Source organism: Podarcis gaigeae (genome assembly GCF_964106915.1).
Source record: "Podarcis gaigeae genome assembly, chromosome: 15".
In the NCBI taxonomy this organism is placed as follows: Eukaryota; Metazoa; Chordata; class Lepidosauria; order Squamata; family Lacertidae; genus Podarcis; species Podarcis gaigeae.
This window is the reverse complement of record NC_139692.1, coordinates 41,197,002-41,216,169: the sequence shown is the minus strand read 5'-3', so window position 1 is coordinate 41,216,169 and position 19,168 is coordinate 41,197,002. Positions and strand designations below refer to the sequence as shown.

Genomic DNA, 19,168 nt, shown 5'->3' with positions numbered 1-19,168 from the left:
CTTGAAAGGGTCGTGCTTTAAAATAAAAAAGTACCCATTTGAAGTTGGATTACAATTTTCCAACAAATCTTTGTTCTTGCTGTGTTGTTTAAAGCAGACACTAGATGGCACCATTGTCCTGGTCATCGGTGACAAAAAACCCTCACGCTTTGCTCTCTCGTAGTTTTGCTTTTGATTTGCTTCTTAGCATACAAACTCCACAAGGAACATGTTGAATCATAGAATCATGGAAGCTGATTTTCCCTGAAACGGACAACTCATGGCCTGCGAACAAGGAAGGCGAGACTTGCCTCTTTCCCCTGGTATGTGGGGGGCACTCTTCACACTTAACGGTGCTGGAAGTGCACTCTGCATGTGCTCAGGGGCACTTTCACCATCTCTTGCTTCATGTGTTCCAGAGAGGAGGCCCAGACATTGAAAACATAAGAACAAAGGAAACTGCCTTATACTGAACCAGACCACTGGTCCATCTAGCTCAGTATTGTCCATGCAGACTTGCAGCGAGTTTCTAGGTATTCAGGCTGGGGCTTCCTCAGTCCTGGGGCCTTTTGCATGCAAAGCAGGCGCTCTGTGGCTGAGCCAGGTCTCTTGCTCAGCCTTGGTCCGCTCACCCACATTTCGGGTTTAATATTTCTGTGTCTTAACATGACTGGGCTAGTGTAAGGAATTACTGAGATGAACTATGAGAAATATTCCAAGTCAATAGTACTGTACAGTGGTACCTCTGGTTACATACTTAATTCATTCTGGAGGTCTGTACTTACCCTGAAACTGTTCTTAACCTGAAGCACCACTTTAGCTAATGGGGCCTCCTCCTGCTGCCACGCCACCGCCGTGTGATTTCTGTTCTCATCCTGAAGCAAAGTTCTTAACCCGAGGGACTATTTCTGGGTTAGCGGAGTCTGTAACATGAAGCGTATGTAACCCAAGGTACCACTGTACTGAACTGCTGAATGGGATTTTATGCATCATTATAATGTATAACAAGCGCTCTTGCATTTCCCTTTGCAGCCTGCTTTTGTTGGCTTGGAGTGAGAGGCTGCAGCAGTCGCGAAAGGCCCTCCAGCTTTATGCCAGCCTCCTTTGTACCACAAGCTCCTTTTGCATCACGTTCCCTGTTTGAAACGTGCGGGGGAGCCCTCCGTTTCCTGCCTGTTCCGGGTGGCTTCCGGCATATCGAAAACCAAAAAAAGCAGCAGCTTTCTGGAGAGCATGCTTTTTAAGATGCACATCTGCAACTGGGTGTCTTGGCTGTGACAACCAACAGCACAGATTCTGCCTGCCCTAATACCACGCTGGTAAATCCCCACATCTTAGCAGCTGCAGCCCAGCGGAATCAAACCTCGCCTTTGCCAGATTCGTGACACCCGTGCCTCCGTCACGGGCGCCTTCCTCGAGTGATCACCAGCTCCACCCCTTGGCTGCCCAACTCCCCAGCCTTGCCCAGAAGCCTCTTGCGAGAGATTCTGCTGGCATTGCAACCATTTGAAATCAGATTGCCTGGCTGAATTAAGCTGTGGCTTTGCTGCTTTTCCTAGAGTTCGGTCTTCTTGATGTGTTTATTTTTAGTTTTTGCTCGTGGTGTGCAGCAGCACTGGCCGAGGGAGATAGGCTCCCGAGCCACTGCTAATTCACAACTGATATGACCACAGAGCCATTGTGGTAGCCAGACAATTTCCATGCCACCTGAAGGGGTTATGCCCAAAAAAAAATATGAGGGCAAGGAAGAGACAAACGCCCACTGTAGCGGAAGAGCCTGTCTCTAATGCCAGGGTGCAAGCAGAGCTGACACTGTCTTGTTTCTAGAAATCAAAGTACTTCAGAGCTAGGGACAACTGAACATGCGCAGAGGGACATTCCCTAGGAGTAACAAGGGGGAAGATAGTATGATTAAAAAAAAAAAAGGTCCATGTGCAAAGTGCTTTTCTCATCTTGGAGTCAAAAGTAGAGGTGATGAGTTTCTGATGGGGACAGGGATGTAACTCAGTGGTAAAGAGCAAGGCTTGCATCATTCCCCAGGTATGTGCAGGCCAAAGGTCCCAGGTTCAGTCCCCAGCATCTCCACGTAGGGCTGGCATTGTCCCTGGCCTGAAACCCTGGAGAGACACTGCCAGTCAGTGTAGACAGTACTGAGCTAGATGGACCAATAGCCTGACTCGGTAGAAGGCAGGTTTTGTGCACCGTCAAAGCGCACCGACCCGTTTCATGCTCTGCATTCTGCTAAACTCCTTTCAGGGTTTGTGCCAATCGAGTTGCGCAATTGTTTCGCGGGCCGTTTCCTCTTTTCTCGGGAATCGGTTTTGTTTTCCTAATTCTTTGGAAGAGGAGTCAGGAGGGGCGGGAGAAAGCCCCAGAGGACACGGTGACCTTGGGAGTGCTGCTCTTGGTTTCAAGAAACAATGTGCTTCTCTCTTCCAAGTGTCCCATCGCACCTTACTGAACCCCACCCATTCCCAACTGTAAAAAATAAAAATAAATCTCAAAGCAAAGCAGGTGCAATCCATAGCGTTGTTGTTATTGTTTTTTAAAAAAATATGGATGTGGCTTGCACCCAATAACAAAAAAATATAAAGTGTAACAAAACGTAATTCTAAAAGCTGAGGTTGTGTGTTTACCAGACATCTGCATTGAGTTGCACGTCTGTGCCTCTATCGTGGGTGTTGCCTGCACCTCCTAAAGCATTCCTCCTGTTAATAAGGGCTAGGAGAAGGGCCAGGGCAGCGCCCCAAAATATCATGTGGAAGAGCACAGCTGTGAGGGTGTAGCACCAATTTATCCCCTCTTAAAAAATAATAATAATAGAATAAACCCCATAGTGTTCTGTCAGCTGAGTGGGAAATCGAGAGGAGTTGGATTGAATTATTTTGCTAACCCATTTAACAAAATGCTTAGGAAGAGAACGATCACTGGTGAATTGTGGGTTCAAGAGGCCCTGGATCAGTACCACTGGGCTACTCCAGTGAATGGTGGGGAATTCCTGGCAAAAAATAAAAGCACCCTTATACACAAGCAGAGATTGGATGGCCCTCTGTCACGGATGCTTTAGCTGAGATTCCTGCATTGTAGGATGTTGGACTAGATGATTCTCATAGTCCCTTCCAACACTAGGTAAAGGTAAAGGGACCCCTGACCATTAGGTCCAGTCATGGTCAACTCTGGGGTTGTGGCACTCATCTCGCTTTATTGGCCAAGGGAGCCGGCGTACAGCTCGTGTACAGCTTGTGTACAGCATGTGGCCAGCATGACTAAGCCGCTTCTGGCAAACCAGAGCAGCGCATGGAAACGCCATTTACCTTCCCACTGGAGCGGTACCTATTTATCTACTTGCACTTTGACGTGCTTTCGAACTGCTAGGTTGGCAGGAGCAGGGACCGAGCAACAGGAGCTCACCCCGTCATGGGGATTCGAACCGCTGACCTTCTGATTGGCAAGCACTACAATTCTAAGCTTTAGCCCGTATTAAGCATCAGGGACACATCTTTCATTCTTGCTGTCTCTCTGTGTGTGCTTTTCCTCTCTTTTCTCAAGCAAGTTCTGCAGTGACTTAGAGTTACTCTCCTGCATGCCGGATCTTGTTCTTAACTTCACACATCTGCGTTGCAAAACTGGCTTGTGCTAATCGCTGGCGTTGTCCGTTGCTGAGGTCGGGTTACTGACGAGAGGGGTTGGAGTGAGAATGGCTTGGATGGAGAAGAGAGGATCCGGAGCATGATTTAAAAGTCTGGAAACCTAGCCTCTTCCCCCCCTCCCTCTCTCTCTCTCTCTCTTGGTATGTGAATTGTTTTTGCGACTTCCATCTGTCTCGTGGGCTTCCTCCGTGATTTTTCAGCCACTTCCTCTCTCTAGTTGTCGCGCTGTTCACAATAGGCTGAGGCTTCCTGGAGCGCTCCATGCCGGCATGGAAAGCTCGGAAATCACTTCCGCCCCGTCTGTGATAGTGACCTAGTGCCCGCGGGGTCTCTTGTTCCCAGAAGTGCTGGCGGTGCTTGGACGGAACCTCTGGGGGCTGTGCAAACAGGAACTCCGGGGAGGCACTGAATTAAGCCAGATTTTGCTCCGGGGAGATCTCTGCAGAAGCCAAAAGATTTTGCCAATTATTATTATATTTTTAATGCATGTTTGCTTTCGTCCCATAAGTCATTCCAACTTTTTACCCAAGCAATCATGCACATCTGCTTCCTCTGCATAATTTTAAACAGTCAGGATAAATGATCCAACGATATCAAACATGCATAATTTTGAGGGGGAAGTAATTCTGCTGTCCAGGGGAGAAAGATGATGTCACTATCATTAATATCACAGTTATAATTTCAATTGCAAGTTATTAATAATTAGCAGTAACGTTCGCCAAGAGTCCCCACACCCTCAGTAGCTCTACCAGTGGCAGCCTGAGAGAGGGAACTCTCTGGGGCAGCCCCTAAGTTGTGGAATTTCCTACCCACCAAGGTCCCTCTGGCACCTTCAATGGGAAGTTTCCACCGTATGATGGCAGAAGCACCTCTTTCCCCTGGTCTTTTGACACCTGAGAGAGATATTTTTAAGACCCACCCTAGCCTCTCTGCTGTCATTTCTTTTAAATCGAGTTTCATGCTGTGTGTTTAAACAGCTGCAACCTGCCCCAAGCAGCTAAGAACATCAGAAGAGGCCGGCTTGGACCAACGGCCCACCTAATTAATCATTTTGTTCTCACAATAGCCAACCAGGTGCCCCAGGTGAAGTCTAGGACCTGAGCACATGAGCAACTCTCCCCACTTGGGGTTTTCAGCAATGGGCATGCAGAGGCTTACTTCCACCAGGCAGAACATAGCCTCTTGGGCTAGTAGCCATTGACAGCTTTGTCCCCTAATTTTGACCTGCTAATTGGCAGTCGGGACGTGGGTGGCGCTGTGGGTTAAACTACAGAGCCTAGGACTTGCCGATCAGAAGGTCGTCGGTTTGAATCCCCACGATGGGGTGAGCTCCCGTTGCTTGGTCCCAGCTCCTGCCAACCTAGCAGTTCGAAAGCACGTCAAAGTGCAAGTAGATAAATAGGTACCACTCTGGCGGGAAGGTAAACGGAGTTTCCGTGCGTTCCTCTGGTTCACCAGAAGCGGCTTAGTCATGCTGGCCACATGACCTGGAAGCCGTACACCGGCTCCCTCAGCCAATAAAGCGAGATGAGCGCCGCAACCCCAGAGTCGGTCACAACTGGACCTAATGGTCAGGGATCCCTTTACCTTTAATTGGTAGCCACTGAGGTTACATTGGTTCGGTGAGGCCTGCCTCTGAGAAATTTCGGCTTAGGCCTGCTGGGAGTGGGTGGGCAGTGTGACAGGATCCGATCCGCACCTCCCCCCCCCCTTTCCTCACATCTCAACAGTTGCCTGTATGAGGACTCCTTGCCCATCCTATATTTAAAACGCTCCGTCACGGTCTCGCTCGGCTTTTGAGTAAGGACGGTGATGAGCAAGGGGGACGGGATGAGTCGCTGTTTGTGGTGAGGCAAGCAGGCCGATTTTCCCATGAGAAAATAGCTCTTGTTTCTCTTCATCAAAATGGAATGACACATTCTCCCCCCCCCCCCCCGGCCCCGAGAACTTGTACTGAAAGTTTTAAAATCCCACATTGCTGAAAGGAAACACCATATTTCATGAATGCTTGATGGCAAGCAGAGAGGAGGGATCTTTTTTCTCCCATCGCCACCATCACACTCGTCTCCAGCTGCTTCGCTTTTCCATCCTCTTTGTATTTGAAATCTTTTTTAGAAACTGCAGAACCATTTTTGAATCCCCTGTTACGGTAACTCGTCAGAATGGGGGGGGGGGGGGACAACGAGCAAAGGAATGTTGCCCTTCAATTAACACCACCCAGGCCAGAATTGCTCCTCCCCACCCAGATTAAATTCTGGGTTAAATGAACTCATTCTTTAGCCAATTCTTTAGACGATTGATCTTGTGGTTGAACCGATTAAAACTTAAAAGAGACCATTTCAATCTTGGGCACCTTTTATTTTTTCCTGTTTGCCTCTTAGGAAACTAATATTCAAATCTTTTAATGTTGTTAGCCAGCACTTTTGAGAGATCGCTCCCACTAACTCTGTCCAAGGGATGCAGACTCACAATGAAGTTGGAAAGTGATGTGTGGGTCCCTCTCCCCCATCTTTTTGAAATGAAAAAAAGCTTTGCCAAAGTCTTTGAATGAACCTCGTTCGAAAGCTTTAACCCATCGGAGTTTTGATTCGTTTTTTTTAAAGAAAGCATGTTCCTTTAAGTTTGATACATTAAAAAAAACAACAACACAACAGGTCTTCCGTAGAGAGAGGGGCTACCATATTACCTCTTTTAAAAATGGCTGAGGGGAAATTGGGATGTAGGGTGAATGGGGGGGGGGGCAAGAAACTTCATCTTCTGATGACCAGCCTCTCATGTCATTTTGATTTATGGTTCACCCTCCAATTCTCAACAACTTGAATTCCAGTCTCTAACCACAGGCTCCTGAGGGTCCCTCTGTCAAAATTGTGTGGCAGCCAAATGCTTTGCACCCAAGTCATCAAAGGAGATTCCTAATAGGGTTTTTCTCTCCTCTCCCTCTCTTGTCGGAACCCGCCCTGGCAATTAATAACACACACACACACACACACACACACACACACACACAAGTTAGCTGAGGCGGGGAGAAAAATTAATGATTAGGCTGTGGCTCATCTCTTAAGCACCTTTTCAACCCTCCTCATACAATTCCCTTCTTGCTGTTTGTCTTCCCTGAACGTACAAAGGAATTATCTGTACAAAGGAATTGACTGTGAATCCAGGGCAGCGTCCAAAATCTTATCTTCCATCTTAATCCTTAAACTTTTTTTTTTTAAAGTTCCTACTCCTTATGATCACATCTCATTTATCTGTTTTTTGTTATTTAAACTCTGCCAATGGCAATAAATGATCGGGGCCACTTCCACAGTTTAGAACGCCGTTAGCAGTTAGGGTGTGTGACTTGAAAGTTTGAGAGGCAGAAGCTGGACGAAGTTTCCAATGCAGGATTTTAGTGTCATGCTTTGCTCCCTCCCTCCCGCCTCTGGCCAAAATAAATGGCAAAACCAAAGTCATCGCAAATATTCTGATTATTAGTAGTGATAGCTCTATGGTGCTCCCACTTATAGAGGTAGGATTGATCATTCCCCCCCCCCGACACTTAGTTTGTGATGCTTAGCTACATATCTCAGGGTGAACCCAAGGGATTTTTTTTGGGGGGGGGGTAATAAAATTTAAAAAGAAGAAACCCCAGATGTACAGGAAAGAACCAGACCAAGGTCTAAGAATGGAAAACGGACATGTTCTGTTGAAGGGGCCGCCAGCCTTTTTTGAACCCGTGGGGCCTTTGGATTTTTAGTGTGTGTAGGGGGCGGGGTTCCCATCACAAAACAGCTGAGGAGGTGGAACATAGCACAGAACGGCTGTCATGGGGAGCAAGGCCTGGCACAAAAGCCACCCCCAACAAACTAGAGTCATAGAATGGTACGGTGGGAAGGGACCTTCAAAGGTCATTTGATTCAACCCCCTGTAATCACAGCTAAAGAATACCTGACGAAGGAGAGTTCTTACGCTTGCCATGCGAAGGCAGCCATGTCCTGCTGCTCCTGATTGCGGAGATCATACAATATTGATTTTATACATGTGCACAGGGAGTGAGGGAGTAGATGCTGTAATGACCTAATAGCACCAGGCAGCTATTCCTCAGGACCAGGAAAACCATGCAAGATGGCCACACCACATTCATTCTCATGTCACAAAAGTTGCTCAGTTACTCGCATATTTTGTCCCGTAACTTTATAGGAGGACTAAGAGACTTTTTCCTTCTAGGTTTGCCATGTGCCTTCTTTTTCCAGGACACATCCTCTCTTTCAGGGGTAAAATTTCTGTCTGGGCAGATTTTTTTAAATGTGCCAATGTGTATATCACTATGCTTTCTGGAAGAGACGTAGAAATAACTGGTGGCCAAAGACTTGCTTTCCTCTTCTTTCCTCCTACCCCCTCAGCAATATATCACAGCTTCTATAGCCGAAATATAGTAGAGGTGTTTAAAATGAGAGTCGTCAAAGCGCTCTTTTTTTTTTCCCCTCTTTGAAATATGGCAACCCTAAAAAAGCTCAGAACCTGGGGCTCCTGCCCAGAGGCAGCAGTGAAGACTTTGCAACTGCCAGGCTGGTACTCCCTGCTCTATGGGGTTTTTAACCATAGAGATACATCTAGCCCTGACTTGTCCCATTTAGGGAGCCCTATCTGTGCATTCTGGTAGGACGTGGGTGGTGCTGTGGGTTAAACCACAGAGCCTAGGACTTGCCGATCAGAAGGTCGGTGGTTCGAATCCCCGCGACGGGGTGAGCTCCCATTGTTCAGTCCCTGCTCCTGCCAACCTAGCAGTTCGAAAGCACGTCAAATTGCAAGTAGATAAATAGGTACCGCTCCGGTGGGAAGGTAAAAGGCGTTTCTGTGTGCTGCTCTGGTTCGCCAGAAGCGGCTTAGTCATGCTGGCCACATGACCCGGAAGCTGTACGTCGGCTCCCTCAGCCAATAAAGCGAGATGAGCGCCACAACCCCAGAGTCGGCCACGACTGGACCTAATGGTCAGGGGTCCCTTTACTTACCTGTGCATTCTAGTTCCTCAAACTTTAATGTGCATGCAGTTGCCCACAGTGGAATATTTTTGGACCTGGATAATTGTTAAACTTCTTTGCTTCAGAGCACACGAGCCTCAAGGTTTGGTCACATTAACACCGAGCCCATTGTCTGGGGGCTGCGTCTGAACCGAAAAGTATATTTATACTTTTTGAACCACTGGAATATCAAAGAGGAGACTGTCTACTAGGTACCATGGAAATAGTCACGGCAGCCTAATTCCCCATTCCCTGTGCATATAACATGAACGTCATAAATTTGAGCTCACAGAGGAATCTTGTGGGCTTGGGCCAAACCATGATCCAGGGCCCAGTTGTCTTTGGAAGAGATTGATCCATAAGAGAGAAGGATACAGACCCCAGATTCCTTCCCTCTGAGCACTCCATACTTCAATTATCTTTATAAATGCCCTTTTTACATCTTACTTTTCATTCCCATTGCCGTGTGGTTTCTGTGGGTTCCCGAATGCCAGCCTTCCCCCAATCTCCCATTATAAAATTGTTTGTATTTCAGGCGAACAGCGCTCCTAAATAGGGCCAGTCTTCAGGTGCGTTGACGGATATTTACAGCAGCTCAGTGCATTGCGACCTTGTTTCCTCCCTACTTTTTAGAAGGTTCAGAGGGAATGGCGGTGGGACAACAATGAGTTGTCAGAGAGAGAAGAGGGAGCAGACTGTGAGGAGGAAGTGTCGGAAGCTGAAGAGGGTTAGTGAGCAGGAAGAGGCTGTGGCAGAGGCAGAAGTGGAGGGTGGAGAGGAGGGGGCTGAGAGGGAGAGTGGAGGCAGGCTTCTGAAGAAGCCAGGGGGGTCTCCCCCTCCTGCTGTGACCAGCTCCCCTGCCCTCTCGTCTCCCAGGACCAGAAGAGGTATGAAGAGGGCAGAGCAACGAGAGGCAAGAAGGCAAAGGAGCCTTAGGCTGCTGGGAAGGAACAGGGGGACAAGAACCTTAGAGAGTGGTGGGAAGGCGGGGACCTCACTGGGGCAAGAGCTACTGGGAAGAGTTGCTGTGATCACTAGGCCTGCGCTGTTTCAGTTCTGTCAGGGAACTGCCATCAGCTCAGAGACGAGAGATGGAAGGGCAGTTGTGTTATAGGGAGCCTCGGAAAATCTTGCGAAGCAGTTCCTCTTCCGGCGAGGAAGAAAGCCCCACCTCCAGTGGAGAAGAAGCGCAGGGGCAAGGGGATGCTAGGGAGAGCCTTAACACTGAGCCTGAGCAAGCCGGAGAGGCGAGAAGCACGCCCTTGCCAGCGCCCATTCTGTGCCGTAGTCTTCGGCGCAGGGAGGGGCGGAAAAGGCTGGGGGTAACGTGACTTTTATGCTGGGGGAGGTACAAAAACCGACCACTCCCAGATCCTGCTAGCGACTGAGACAGACATGAACTTACAACGCTCTTCACTGTAAATAGTTTGCACCAAGAATAAAGCCTGTAAAAGACAGGTCAGAGTCCTGCCTGGTTTCTCTCGAGGAACCACCACAGCCATCTGACAAGTTCCTTTGAATAAAGAGTTAACCCCAGTGACACCGGGTGGCCTGACTCCTGCTGCTAACACCCACCGACAGCCCATCCTCTCTGGAGCTGGGCACCCAGTTTGGATCAGAATCTTGAAGGCATCCTTGCCCACCCTCTATCAAGAGTCCATATGGCAAACAAAGTTTGAAACAGAGGGTCCTTTTAAGAACTCTTGGAGAAGAAGGATGTGGGAGCCTGTTCTCTGGAAGAGGAAGTCGTTAGTTGGAGCTGCGCTTCTTTGGCTTGAATATTTTCACTGGCGCTAACGGCGACAATCTGTTAGAAGTTTTGTTTGATGCGCTAATCAGTTCCACATACAGCCCTTTCTTTGGCGTTTGGTTTTGTCTGCGTTCTCCTGCGTGCACGCCAACGAATAGATCCGGTGTGGAGGGGCCGTGGCTTGCCGGATATTGCCATGCTCTCAGCATCCCCTGCTGGCAGCATGGCCCAGGGGGGCTGGGGGCTGGGGCCCAGCACCCCCACGCTTGAGAGCTGTGGAATTCCCCATCCACAGAGTCAGCCTTGGCCACCAACTTGGGTGGTTTTAGAAGAGGACTTGACAAATTCATGGAGGATATATGGCTGCCAGTGGCTACTAGCAATGATGGCGAGGCTCAGCGCTGGGAAGTTGGCTACTGTGAGAACAAGATGCTGGGAAAGATGGATCTCTGGCCTGATCCAGCATAGGCACGTTCCTAGTGTATAGTTTTCATCGTATGCTGACAACACGCTCCCTTTACCCTGGCCTTTGGATACCTGAAATGTATTTTTTAGGTCTCACCCTTTGGGCTTTGTGGCCCTCAGTGGGTTACCCTTGAGGCAGTGTGGCCCCCAACACATTACTCTTGTGGCTATGTGCCCCGTGGTGAAAAATAAAGGCTTTCTCACCATTGGTCCCCTTAGCTTGGCACCGTCTGCACCAGTCGTCTGACTTGCTGTAAGGCAAACTTCCTGTGCCCCTTCCTGGCTCAGAAACCTGGAGGTGTGAGTCACTCAGCTCCTTTATCTTCCGGCCCTTTCTCCATACAGAAGGCCTTGGCTTTGGCCATTTGCCAGGACCCCCTGCTGTCCATGAATCATTCTCAAGGGAGACTGGGGAGTTGCGGGTGGGGAGGAAACATCACTGTGAAAATTTGTTCTCCAGAGGTAATGACCGAATTGCACATTGATAACTGAGGGGCGGAGCTGCAAAGTCTGCCATTCTATGCTGCGGTCGGGATCCAGCAGATTCTGCCTTTGCATGTGGCTTTGGTTTCTTAGCTAGTTGCTCCCCACACCGCACCACTGCTCTTGAAACCGAAAATGGTCTTAGAGGCAGTCTCTGTGTGAGGAACTTTCCTTTGAAGGGTAAAAATTCCAGAGGAAATAGTGATAGGTATGTTTGAGCCCACAGCCCCCCCCCCCCGATTCATTCATAGACTCAAAGAATTGTAGAGTTGGAAGGGACTGTGGGGGTCATTTGGTCCAACCCCTTGCGATTCAGGAATCTTTTGCCCAATGTGGGGCTCAGACTCAAAACCCTGAGATTAAGGGTCTCATGTTCTACCGTCTGAGCTATTCAGACACATTGTTAGCTGGGTTGCAGCCGTTTCATGTGTACAAGCTGCCAGTCAGTGCAGACAGCACTGAGCTAGATGGACTAATGGCCTAACTTGGCATGGCAGCTTGCTGTGTCCTTCCCCCTATTCTTGCTACACTCCTGGTTAGCTTCTCCCAGCTTCTTCTCCTTGCAGAGGTGCTTTCCTTGCCTCTTCGATTAACTATAATGGGGGCTGACATGTGTCAACAAATGGAACTCCCTTCCTGGTCATAGAGCGCCTGCGTCCAGAATTCTTGAGGGCCCGAAAGGTAAATACTGGAATATAAAATAAGCCAACAAATCTTGTACAGTCATACCTCGGATCCCAAATGCCTTGCAAGTCGAACGTTTTGGCTCCTGAACGTGCCAAACCCGGAAGTGAGTGTTCCGGTTTGCGAACATTCTTTTGGAACCAGAATGTGTGACGCGGGTTCCGTGGGTTCTGATTGGCTGCAGGACCTTCCTGCAACCAATCGGAAGCCGCGCCTTGGTTTCCGAACGCTTTCGTAGTCTTAACGGTCTTCCGGAACAGATTCCGTTTGACTTCCAGGGTACGACTATTAGAATCATAACCGTGTTTTGTTTCGGAAGCATCATCACATGCTGATTATTCACTGCAATCCTTGCATATTTGCCGCCGCCACCAACCTGCTTCTCTTTCCTCTCTCCAGGGTCCACACATAGCATCGGTGACGCTTGCTGCTTACGAATGTAACTCTGTCAATTTCCCCGAACCGCCCTATCCTGACCAAATTATCTGCCCTGATGTAGAAGGGGTTGAAGGATCAATTTCTTTATGGACCATCATCTCGAAAGTCAGGCTGGAGGCCTGCATGTGGGTAAGAAACTGATCAAGCCTAGCAATATATGTTTTTCAAAATTTAGTAGGTTAGAGAGCAGCCTTGTCAATAAAGCTCAAAACAGATACTAATCACAAGTTTTTAGCAGCTCACCCAAGCCAAAAGTAAGCAGGACTCCCCCTTTCTTTCAGCCACCCCGTCTCTCTCTCTCTCTCTCTCTCTCTCTCTCTCTCTCTCTCTCTCTCCTTCTTGCTTGCAGTGATTCACACCCCCTCTAGAAATTTTGATTTTATATGCAAGTGTGTGCAGATTAAGATGTTTTAAAAATCAATTAAGGTCTCCTTTGTATCAGCGCACTGATGTCCTTCTAACTTGCCTTATTTGCATTTTCAAAGTGTATTCCTTGTTGTTGTTTTATTCTTCTTTATATAGATAATCCACTTGCATTGCAAATAACAGCTTTGACAGTTCCCTGCCCCAATGTGCTTGCTTGCAGTTTTAAAATAGGCACAGGGAAAGAAAAGAAAATGGGAAATAGTGAAATTATTTCCCCTACGTCTAGCATTGACTTGGTGACAATAAAGCAGCCTTCCCCAGGCAGGTACTCTCCAGAGGCTGACGGCCTCTCAGCTCCCCTCAGCCCCAGGCAGGATGGCCAGTGGTCAGGTTTATGAGGGGAGCTGAGAAGGCTGCAGTAAGATACAGATGAGCGTGTGTTCATAGGTGTGTGTAGCATGACAATGAACAGGAATTAGATGGGAGGGTGAGTGTGTGGCACGATGTTTGAAACAGGAGTATCGGGCAGAACCAAGAGCCCATGCACGTTGCTAATTCAATTTCCTTTATGAATCACTTTCTACGTTGCGTCTTGAAGGAATCTATCAACAGAAACATCAGCTGGAAAAACACATGTAGAACAACTTAGTATGTAAAACCAGTTAAAAGGATTCCCCCCCCCATATATATTTATACAGTTTTAAATCCATTGGCAGATAAATAACTGGACATCAGGCCTGTAATGTTGGTTGGTGGTGTTTTTGGTCTTGAAAAACCAAAAAGAAAGAAAGAAAGAGAATAATCCAGCGCAGATACAGACTAGGGTTAAAACCTCCGCTTGTTGAGAACAGGAGGTCTTCATAGGTCTTCATTAGAGATGGGGACCTGTTTCGGTACATGATGGGAGGTCGGTCCACGGGGCCAATGCTGCCACACTCAAGGCTCAATTCATCACATGGAACAGATCTCCTAATGAGAGACAACATACACAGGAGGCCCTTTCCCACAGACCAGAGTGATCCCGTTGGGTAGATAAGGGGTGAGCCAGTTGTCTCGCAGCAGCAGGAAGAGCCACAGACACATTAAGCCAGAGATTGGGCACTGCTTAACTGATGGGGAGCCACTGCCAAGATGGGTGGGATGCCCGTAACAGCTGACATGCTTTGCGGCGCCCCCTGCCTTGCCTGCATCCTCTTCCAAGGCCTCCTGGCTAAAGGATGCTCCCGAGAAAAAGCGGCTGCAGGGTATCCTGGCAGTTGCTGCTGCTGACGACGACGACACAGGGTGTCATGCGACTTTTTGTCTTCCCCTGGAGGGGAGGCTTGCTGTTAGCTGATTTCACAACATGTTTTCCCCTCCCCTTGCCCTCGCTTGTGTGAGTGTGCAGGCGCTGCCTCTTGATTTCCTGTAAACTAAACGATGCTGGCAGCTGTATCTCTGTATGGGCATCTCAAAATGCCACCCCCTTTGTCCCAGTTGGAAGGAGGACCAGAGCAGAGGCCAGCGGGCACGTGCTCACAGAGGGCAGCGGCTTCTGTTTCTTTCCGATCGCTAAGTCAGACTGTACCTGCTCTTCCCATAACACATCGCTGGTTAACGCTTCCACGTGTTTTTATAACAAGGATGGGGGGAATTGGGGAAGGTCTGAACTCTCACTGTCACTTAACACTGCCCACCCGTCCCCCATCTCCCATCTCCCACTGTTAAGAACCCTTTCCTTAAAAACAGTCAGTCCCCCCAATCCTGCCTGAATAAAACAGTTTTCACCTACCAAAGGAAAGGCAACAAGGAGGGAGGGGGTCTAGCCTCTCAGGAAGGAAGTTCCAAAACCTGGGAGCCACCACCAAGAAGGCCCTGGCCTGCATCCCTGCCAAATGTGACTTTGAGGGTGGCGGGGCTGAGAGAAGGGCCTCCCCTCAAGATCTCAGAGCCTGGGCAGGTTCATATTGGAGAACACGGTGCTTCAGATAGATAGCCTGGGCCAAAGCCCTATAAAGCCCTGTGAATCATGCCCGGAAAGAGACCAGTAGCCAGTGAGCTGTTGTAAGAAGGGTGTTATATGCTCCTTATAACCAGCCCTGGCCAACAGTGAATAGACCAGCACAGCTGAAGCGCAACCCCAAAGGAGACTTGGGATTGTGATGAGGGAGGTGCCCTGCTTCAAGTTGTGGGTTTGGGGGGAAGAGTTAGGAAGAGTCCCTTGTGTGGGTTGAGGGGCACTCCTTGATGAGAGGAAGGCACGCTGGGGTGGAAGACAGCAATCCCAATTGCAGTCGGGAACCGTGTGATTGATGGGTGACCATTCGTTCTGGTGTTTTTATGCTGTTTTGTCAGCGAATGGTCTGCTTCTTTTGTCGCAGAGGGGAGGGAGTGATGCCTTTGGTGATGGCATCTGGTGGTGATGGAGGCATTTGGTGATGGAGATGGGATACATTGGAGTGGCTGAGGGGATAATACGTGTGCGTTTGTGGAGGTGTGGGAGGTGTGGGAGTAGAGTGGGTTGGGTGATATTGGATGAGTAGAAGAAAGCGCATGATTTATGTACATGTGAGACAGAATTTTGGTGTGATGCATATGTGTTAGTGGGACGAAGGTTGTCTATTGTGTGTCAGGCTCTGCCTTGGGAAGAGGGAAGGAGCTCTTGACTCTAGAGCTGTTTTCAAAATATGCTCCTGCATGTTTGATTTTGTGTGGTGGGAGGATTTTATTGTTTTGTATTTTATTTTACTTTATTCCTAGTTTTTCAGTTTCACTGTATTTATTTTGTAAATCACTTATTATTTATTTATTTATTTATTTATTTATTTCATTTGTATCCCTCCTTTTCCTCCAAGGAGCTCAAAGTGGTGTATATATTTCTCCCCCTCATTTAATCCCCCCTGTGAGGTAGGTTAGGCCGAGAGGCAGTGACTGGTCACCCAGCGAGAGCTTCATGGCTGAGTGAGGACTGGAACCCTGGTCTCCTGGGCCAGCACCGCTTAGAGAATGTCCTAGTATTAAGCAGTATAGAAACAGATAAAAGAATAAAATAAAGAAACGAACTATAATGAAAAATAAAGCGATCATGCCCCCACCCTGGAAAAAACCAAACCCATCCTCTTTTCTTCCATTGAGGAAACACAAATCAAGGCTCCAATCCTAGCCCCGCTTTCCTTGGAAGTAACTCCCATTGAATTCTCAGTAGAGACTGTTAGGATTGCACCGTAAGGCCGGTGCTATTTTGCTTTTGTGAAATTCCTGGGATTCTTTTTTAAAGGTGCGCATGCACAGAAATATTTGCTCACATGCCCAGAGCGGAAGGAGATAGCAGAGGGCAGAAGAAGAGTGATGGGGACAGACGGAAACATCCCTGAGATGCATCCCATCAGTCTCTGCCCACTGGCGTGGCCTTCAAGGGACAGAACAGCATTGAGCACCCATGTCTAGAAAAAATAAATTAAGGGAAGGTGTAGAAGCCATTGTGCCAGACCTGCACAGTCTGGCCTTTATGATCCGTTTGCGATATACTGTACAACCCCTTTCTGGAAGCACTCTATGCATGAGTTTCTTAGAAAGTTTCTCATGAAACGGTTGGGATTGAGGCCAGGTCTAAAAATGTAGCGGAAGTAAGTAAAAAAAAAATCCGCTTGCAAGCGGAATATTAGCACATTATATTCCCCCATAGAGCTGAAGGAGGAAGTGGGAAAGAGTGTCACTCTTCCCACTTCCTCCGTCGTCTTTTTGAAGGAGAAGAAGGGAAGTCACTTTCGCCACCTTGTGGTGACGACAGCAGTGAGTGAAGGACTCGTGGTTCCTGGACACCCAGTTGGCAACCCCTCGATTAGGGTTTCAGGGTTGCAGTTTTAACAAATGGTTTGATCTTACAGATCTTTTTGTCTACCGCCTTGGAGTCACTGAAACCCAAAAGACAAGTTAGCAATCTTTGAACTAGAATAATAAAAAATAATTGACATTGGAGAGGCATAACACTATGCACCCCTCAGTCCTTCCACCTCATTCTGCTGCTTTTTGCAGAAACAGATGTAATTTCCAAGTAAACTGGCCTTTGGTCTGGATGTTTGGGGTATGAGGGGAAAGCTGGCATGGGGAATAGATATACAAGGGCAGCCATTCCCGTGGATCATGGAGGAGGCTGTCCACTGCACCTCTGCATGAGTCCATGCTCTTGGCATGCCGCGTCCCAATCAGCCTCTGGGAGCAAGCAATTTGCTCCTGTGTTTCTTCCACGGGGAGTGACTGGACTGCACAGATTGCAGAGATGCCACAGAGATGCCTATCCTCCAGGGGCCAGGGTGGTTACTTGTACAGGTGGGTTCAGGGGGTGGGGGGTCTCACTCTTAAAAGTAGGAGTGAGAAGGGTCTTCAGTTTAAGGTGGGGAGGGAGTGCTTAAGCTCTCAGAAGTTTGGGAAATGCTGTAATAGGGGGATCTGTTCTATGGGCTCATATGATCGCTGTGCTCATCTGAGTTGTTTTGCAACTCTCGGCATGTGACCCAGCTAATTCAGGGAAAGTTCACTTCCAGTACGTGCAAGGCAATCTCCCCCCCCCCCTTCGGTTAGCAACACAAAGCCCAAACAAAGTGGCATGCTTTCTTTCTTTCTTTTTTCAGTGGAGCAACATGGTTTTTATTTTATTTTTTTTGCCGTTTGCATCATCACCCCGAGAGAATTTTAAAAACTTTTTCCCCCAAACGGATTGTTTGGATGGGGAGGGAGTGGAAATAACTGCCACTTGTTTTCAGGCTCACGCTTTGAATCGGCAGCAGCGAACTGGAAGATTACAGCATTGTCCACAGCGAACCCGTTTAACGGCTCCTTTTGTTCTCCCCAAAGGGCGGAATGAAAAGTTATTCTTCCCACTCGGGAACAGCTCTTTCCTCTCTCTCTGTGGGCACACTTCCCCGGGGTGTGGGGATGCGATAAATAGGAAGGTGTGTAAGGGGGGGTTGTGGGGCACAGGGCTGCAGGTTTTGATAGTAGCCTTCTGTAATTTGCATTGTCCAGATATGTAGTTAGAGAGAGGAGTTAAATAGAGGAAGCCGTTAGCATGGTTTTTATAATTTGCTTTGCACAGTTAAAGCTGCATGCCTGTCTGTGCTCAGTTGGAGTTTTCACTAGGGCTCACCCCACCCTGGCAGCTGAGTATTATTCCATCTGCATCGGTTACTGATTTACAAACATTGGGAGCTGCCTCTGTGTCTGTTCTAGGATTGGGGAACCTCAGGCCCTCCAGACCTCTCTCTTCGGCCCTCAGAACTCGCCACAAGCCTCACTGGTTCTGCTTGACACCCCCAGTGGTTTCCCCCTCCCTTAATTTACGTTAGTTGTCCCACCCACCTTTGCTTCTGGTCCACCCACTCGTGGCATGTGGCCCTCAAAAGGTTGAGCAGAAGGAAATGTGGCCCTCGGGCTGGGAAAAGTTTTCCCTCCCCTGATCTAGTGAGGAGTGTGTACATGCCTAGGCTGGTATTGTTTACTCTGACTGGCAGAGGATGGCGGTTTTTATTTTGGCGCAACAGGGCCAAACTACCATCATTTAGGCACCTCTGAAGATACTGTTGCCCCCTTGAGAAGAATGTTGCCCAATTTGGCACAGTGGATCCAACCTGCGCCATTTTAGATGCCTCTCAAGATACTGTCCCCAAACTTGGCACAAGGTTTCCTGAGGCGGAGGCAGCAGTCTTTGTCTACATTTGGATGCTGGGCGCCATTTTGAATCAGTGGCAGACCGAATTAACCCTAATTAACCATTAGCTGCCCCCTCATAAAAACTGATTTGGGTGTGCAGCCCTAAATTGGGTGTGCAGCCCCAAAACTCACAGATTACACTGTCCATTCAAACATCACAAATTTGGGGTGTTTCTTTGAATTTCCAGGCATTCCTAGGCACTCCATGCTAACTTATTTTATATAAATATTTATATACTGCTATTCTTTAAAAATATATATATATATAGAGAGAGGAGTCGTTTACTGCAGTTATATGGGTGGAATGACCCCCCCCCTTGTGAAAGTGGTGGGTCATTTTGTGTGTGTGTGGTTTCTCTTTTGTCACCTCCCTGGTGTGTAACCTGGCTGGCTGGCTTTGAGTCATTTGCAGCCAGCTTCCTCTAAGGTGGGGAGCTGGGGGCTTTCTGTGGTTCATCTGCTCCCTGCCTGTGGGTTGTGTGGCTGAACCTGAGAAGGTCTCCTTGAACAAATAGTGTTGCGTTTGGAGGCAGGTGGTGTTTTGCCCCTCCCTTGATCTCTTAATTTGTGTAGATTGCGGGTATGTAATCTGCACTTCCCATATGCATTTCTTGTGCAGGGTTTTATTTAGAAATTCATTTAGGGCTGGTTCACACATTGTCCAG

The 19,168-nt window shown here is 48.3% G+C and overlaps 1 protein-coding gene across 3 annotated transcripts in view; it reads left to right on the top strand.

The window, feature by feature from the left end:
* VMP1 (vacuole membrane protein 1) overlaps positions 1-19,168 on the top strand; it is a 105,133-nt gene that overhangs the window by 24,278 nt on the left and 61,687 nt on the right. For all 3 annotated transcript variants that reach the window (XR_014558474.1, XM_083715240.1, XM_083715241.1), the window contains exon 6: positions 12,411-12,578. Coding sequence is in view for 2 of the 3 variants with exons in the window: in XM_083715240.1 (XP_083571366.1) it covers positions 12,411-12,578 (168 nt within the window). In the remaining variant the exon portion in view is untranslated. The remainder of the gene's footprint in view (positions 1-12,410; positions 12,579-19,168) is intronic.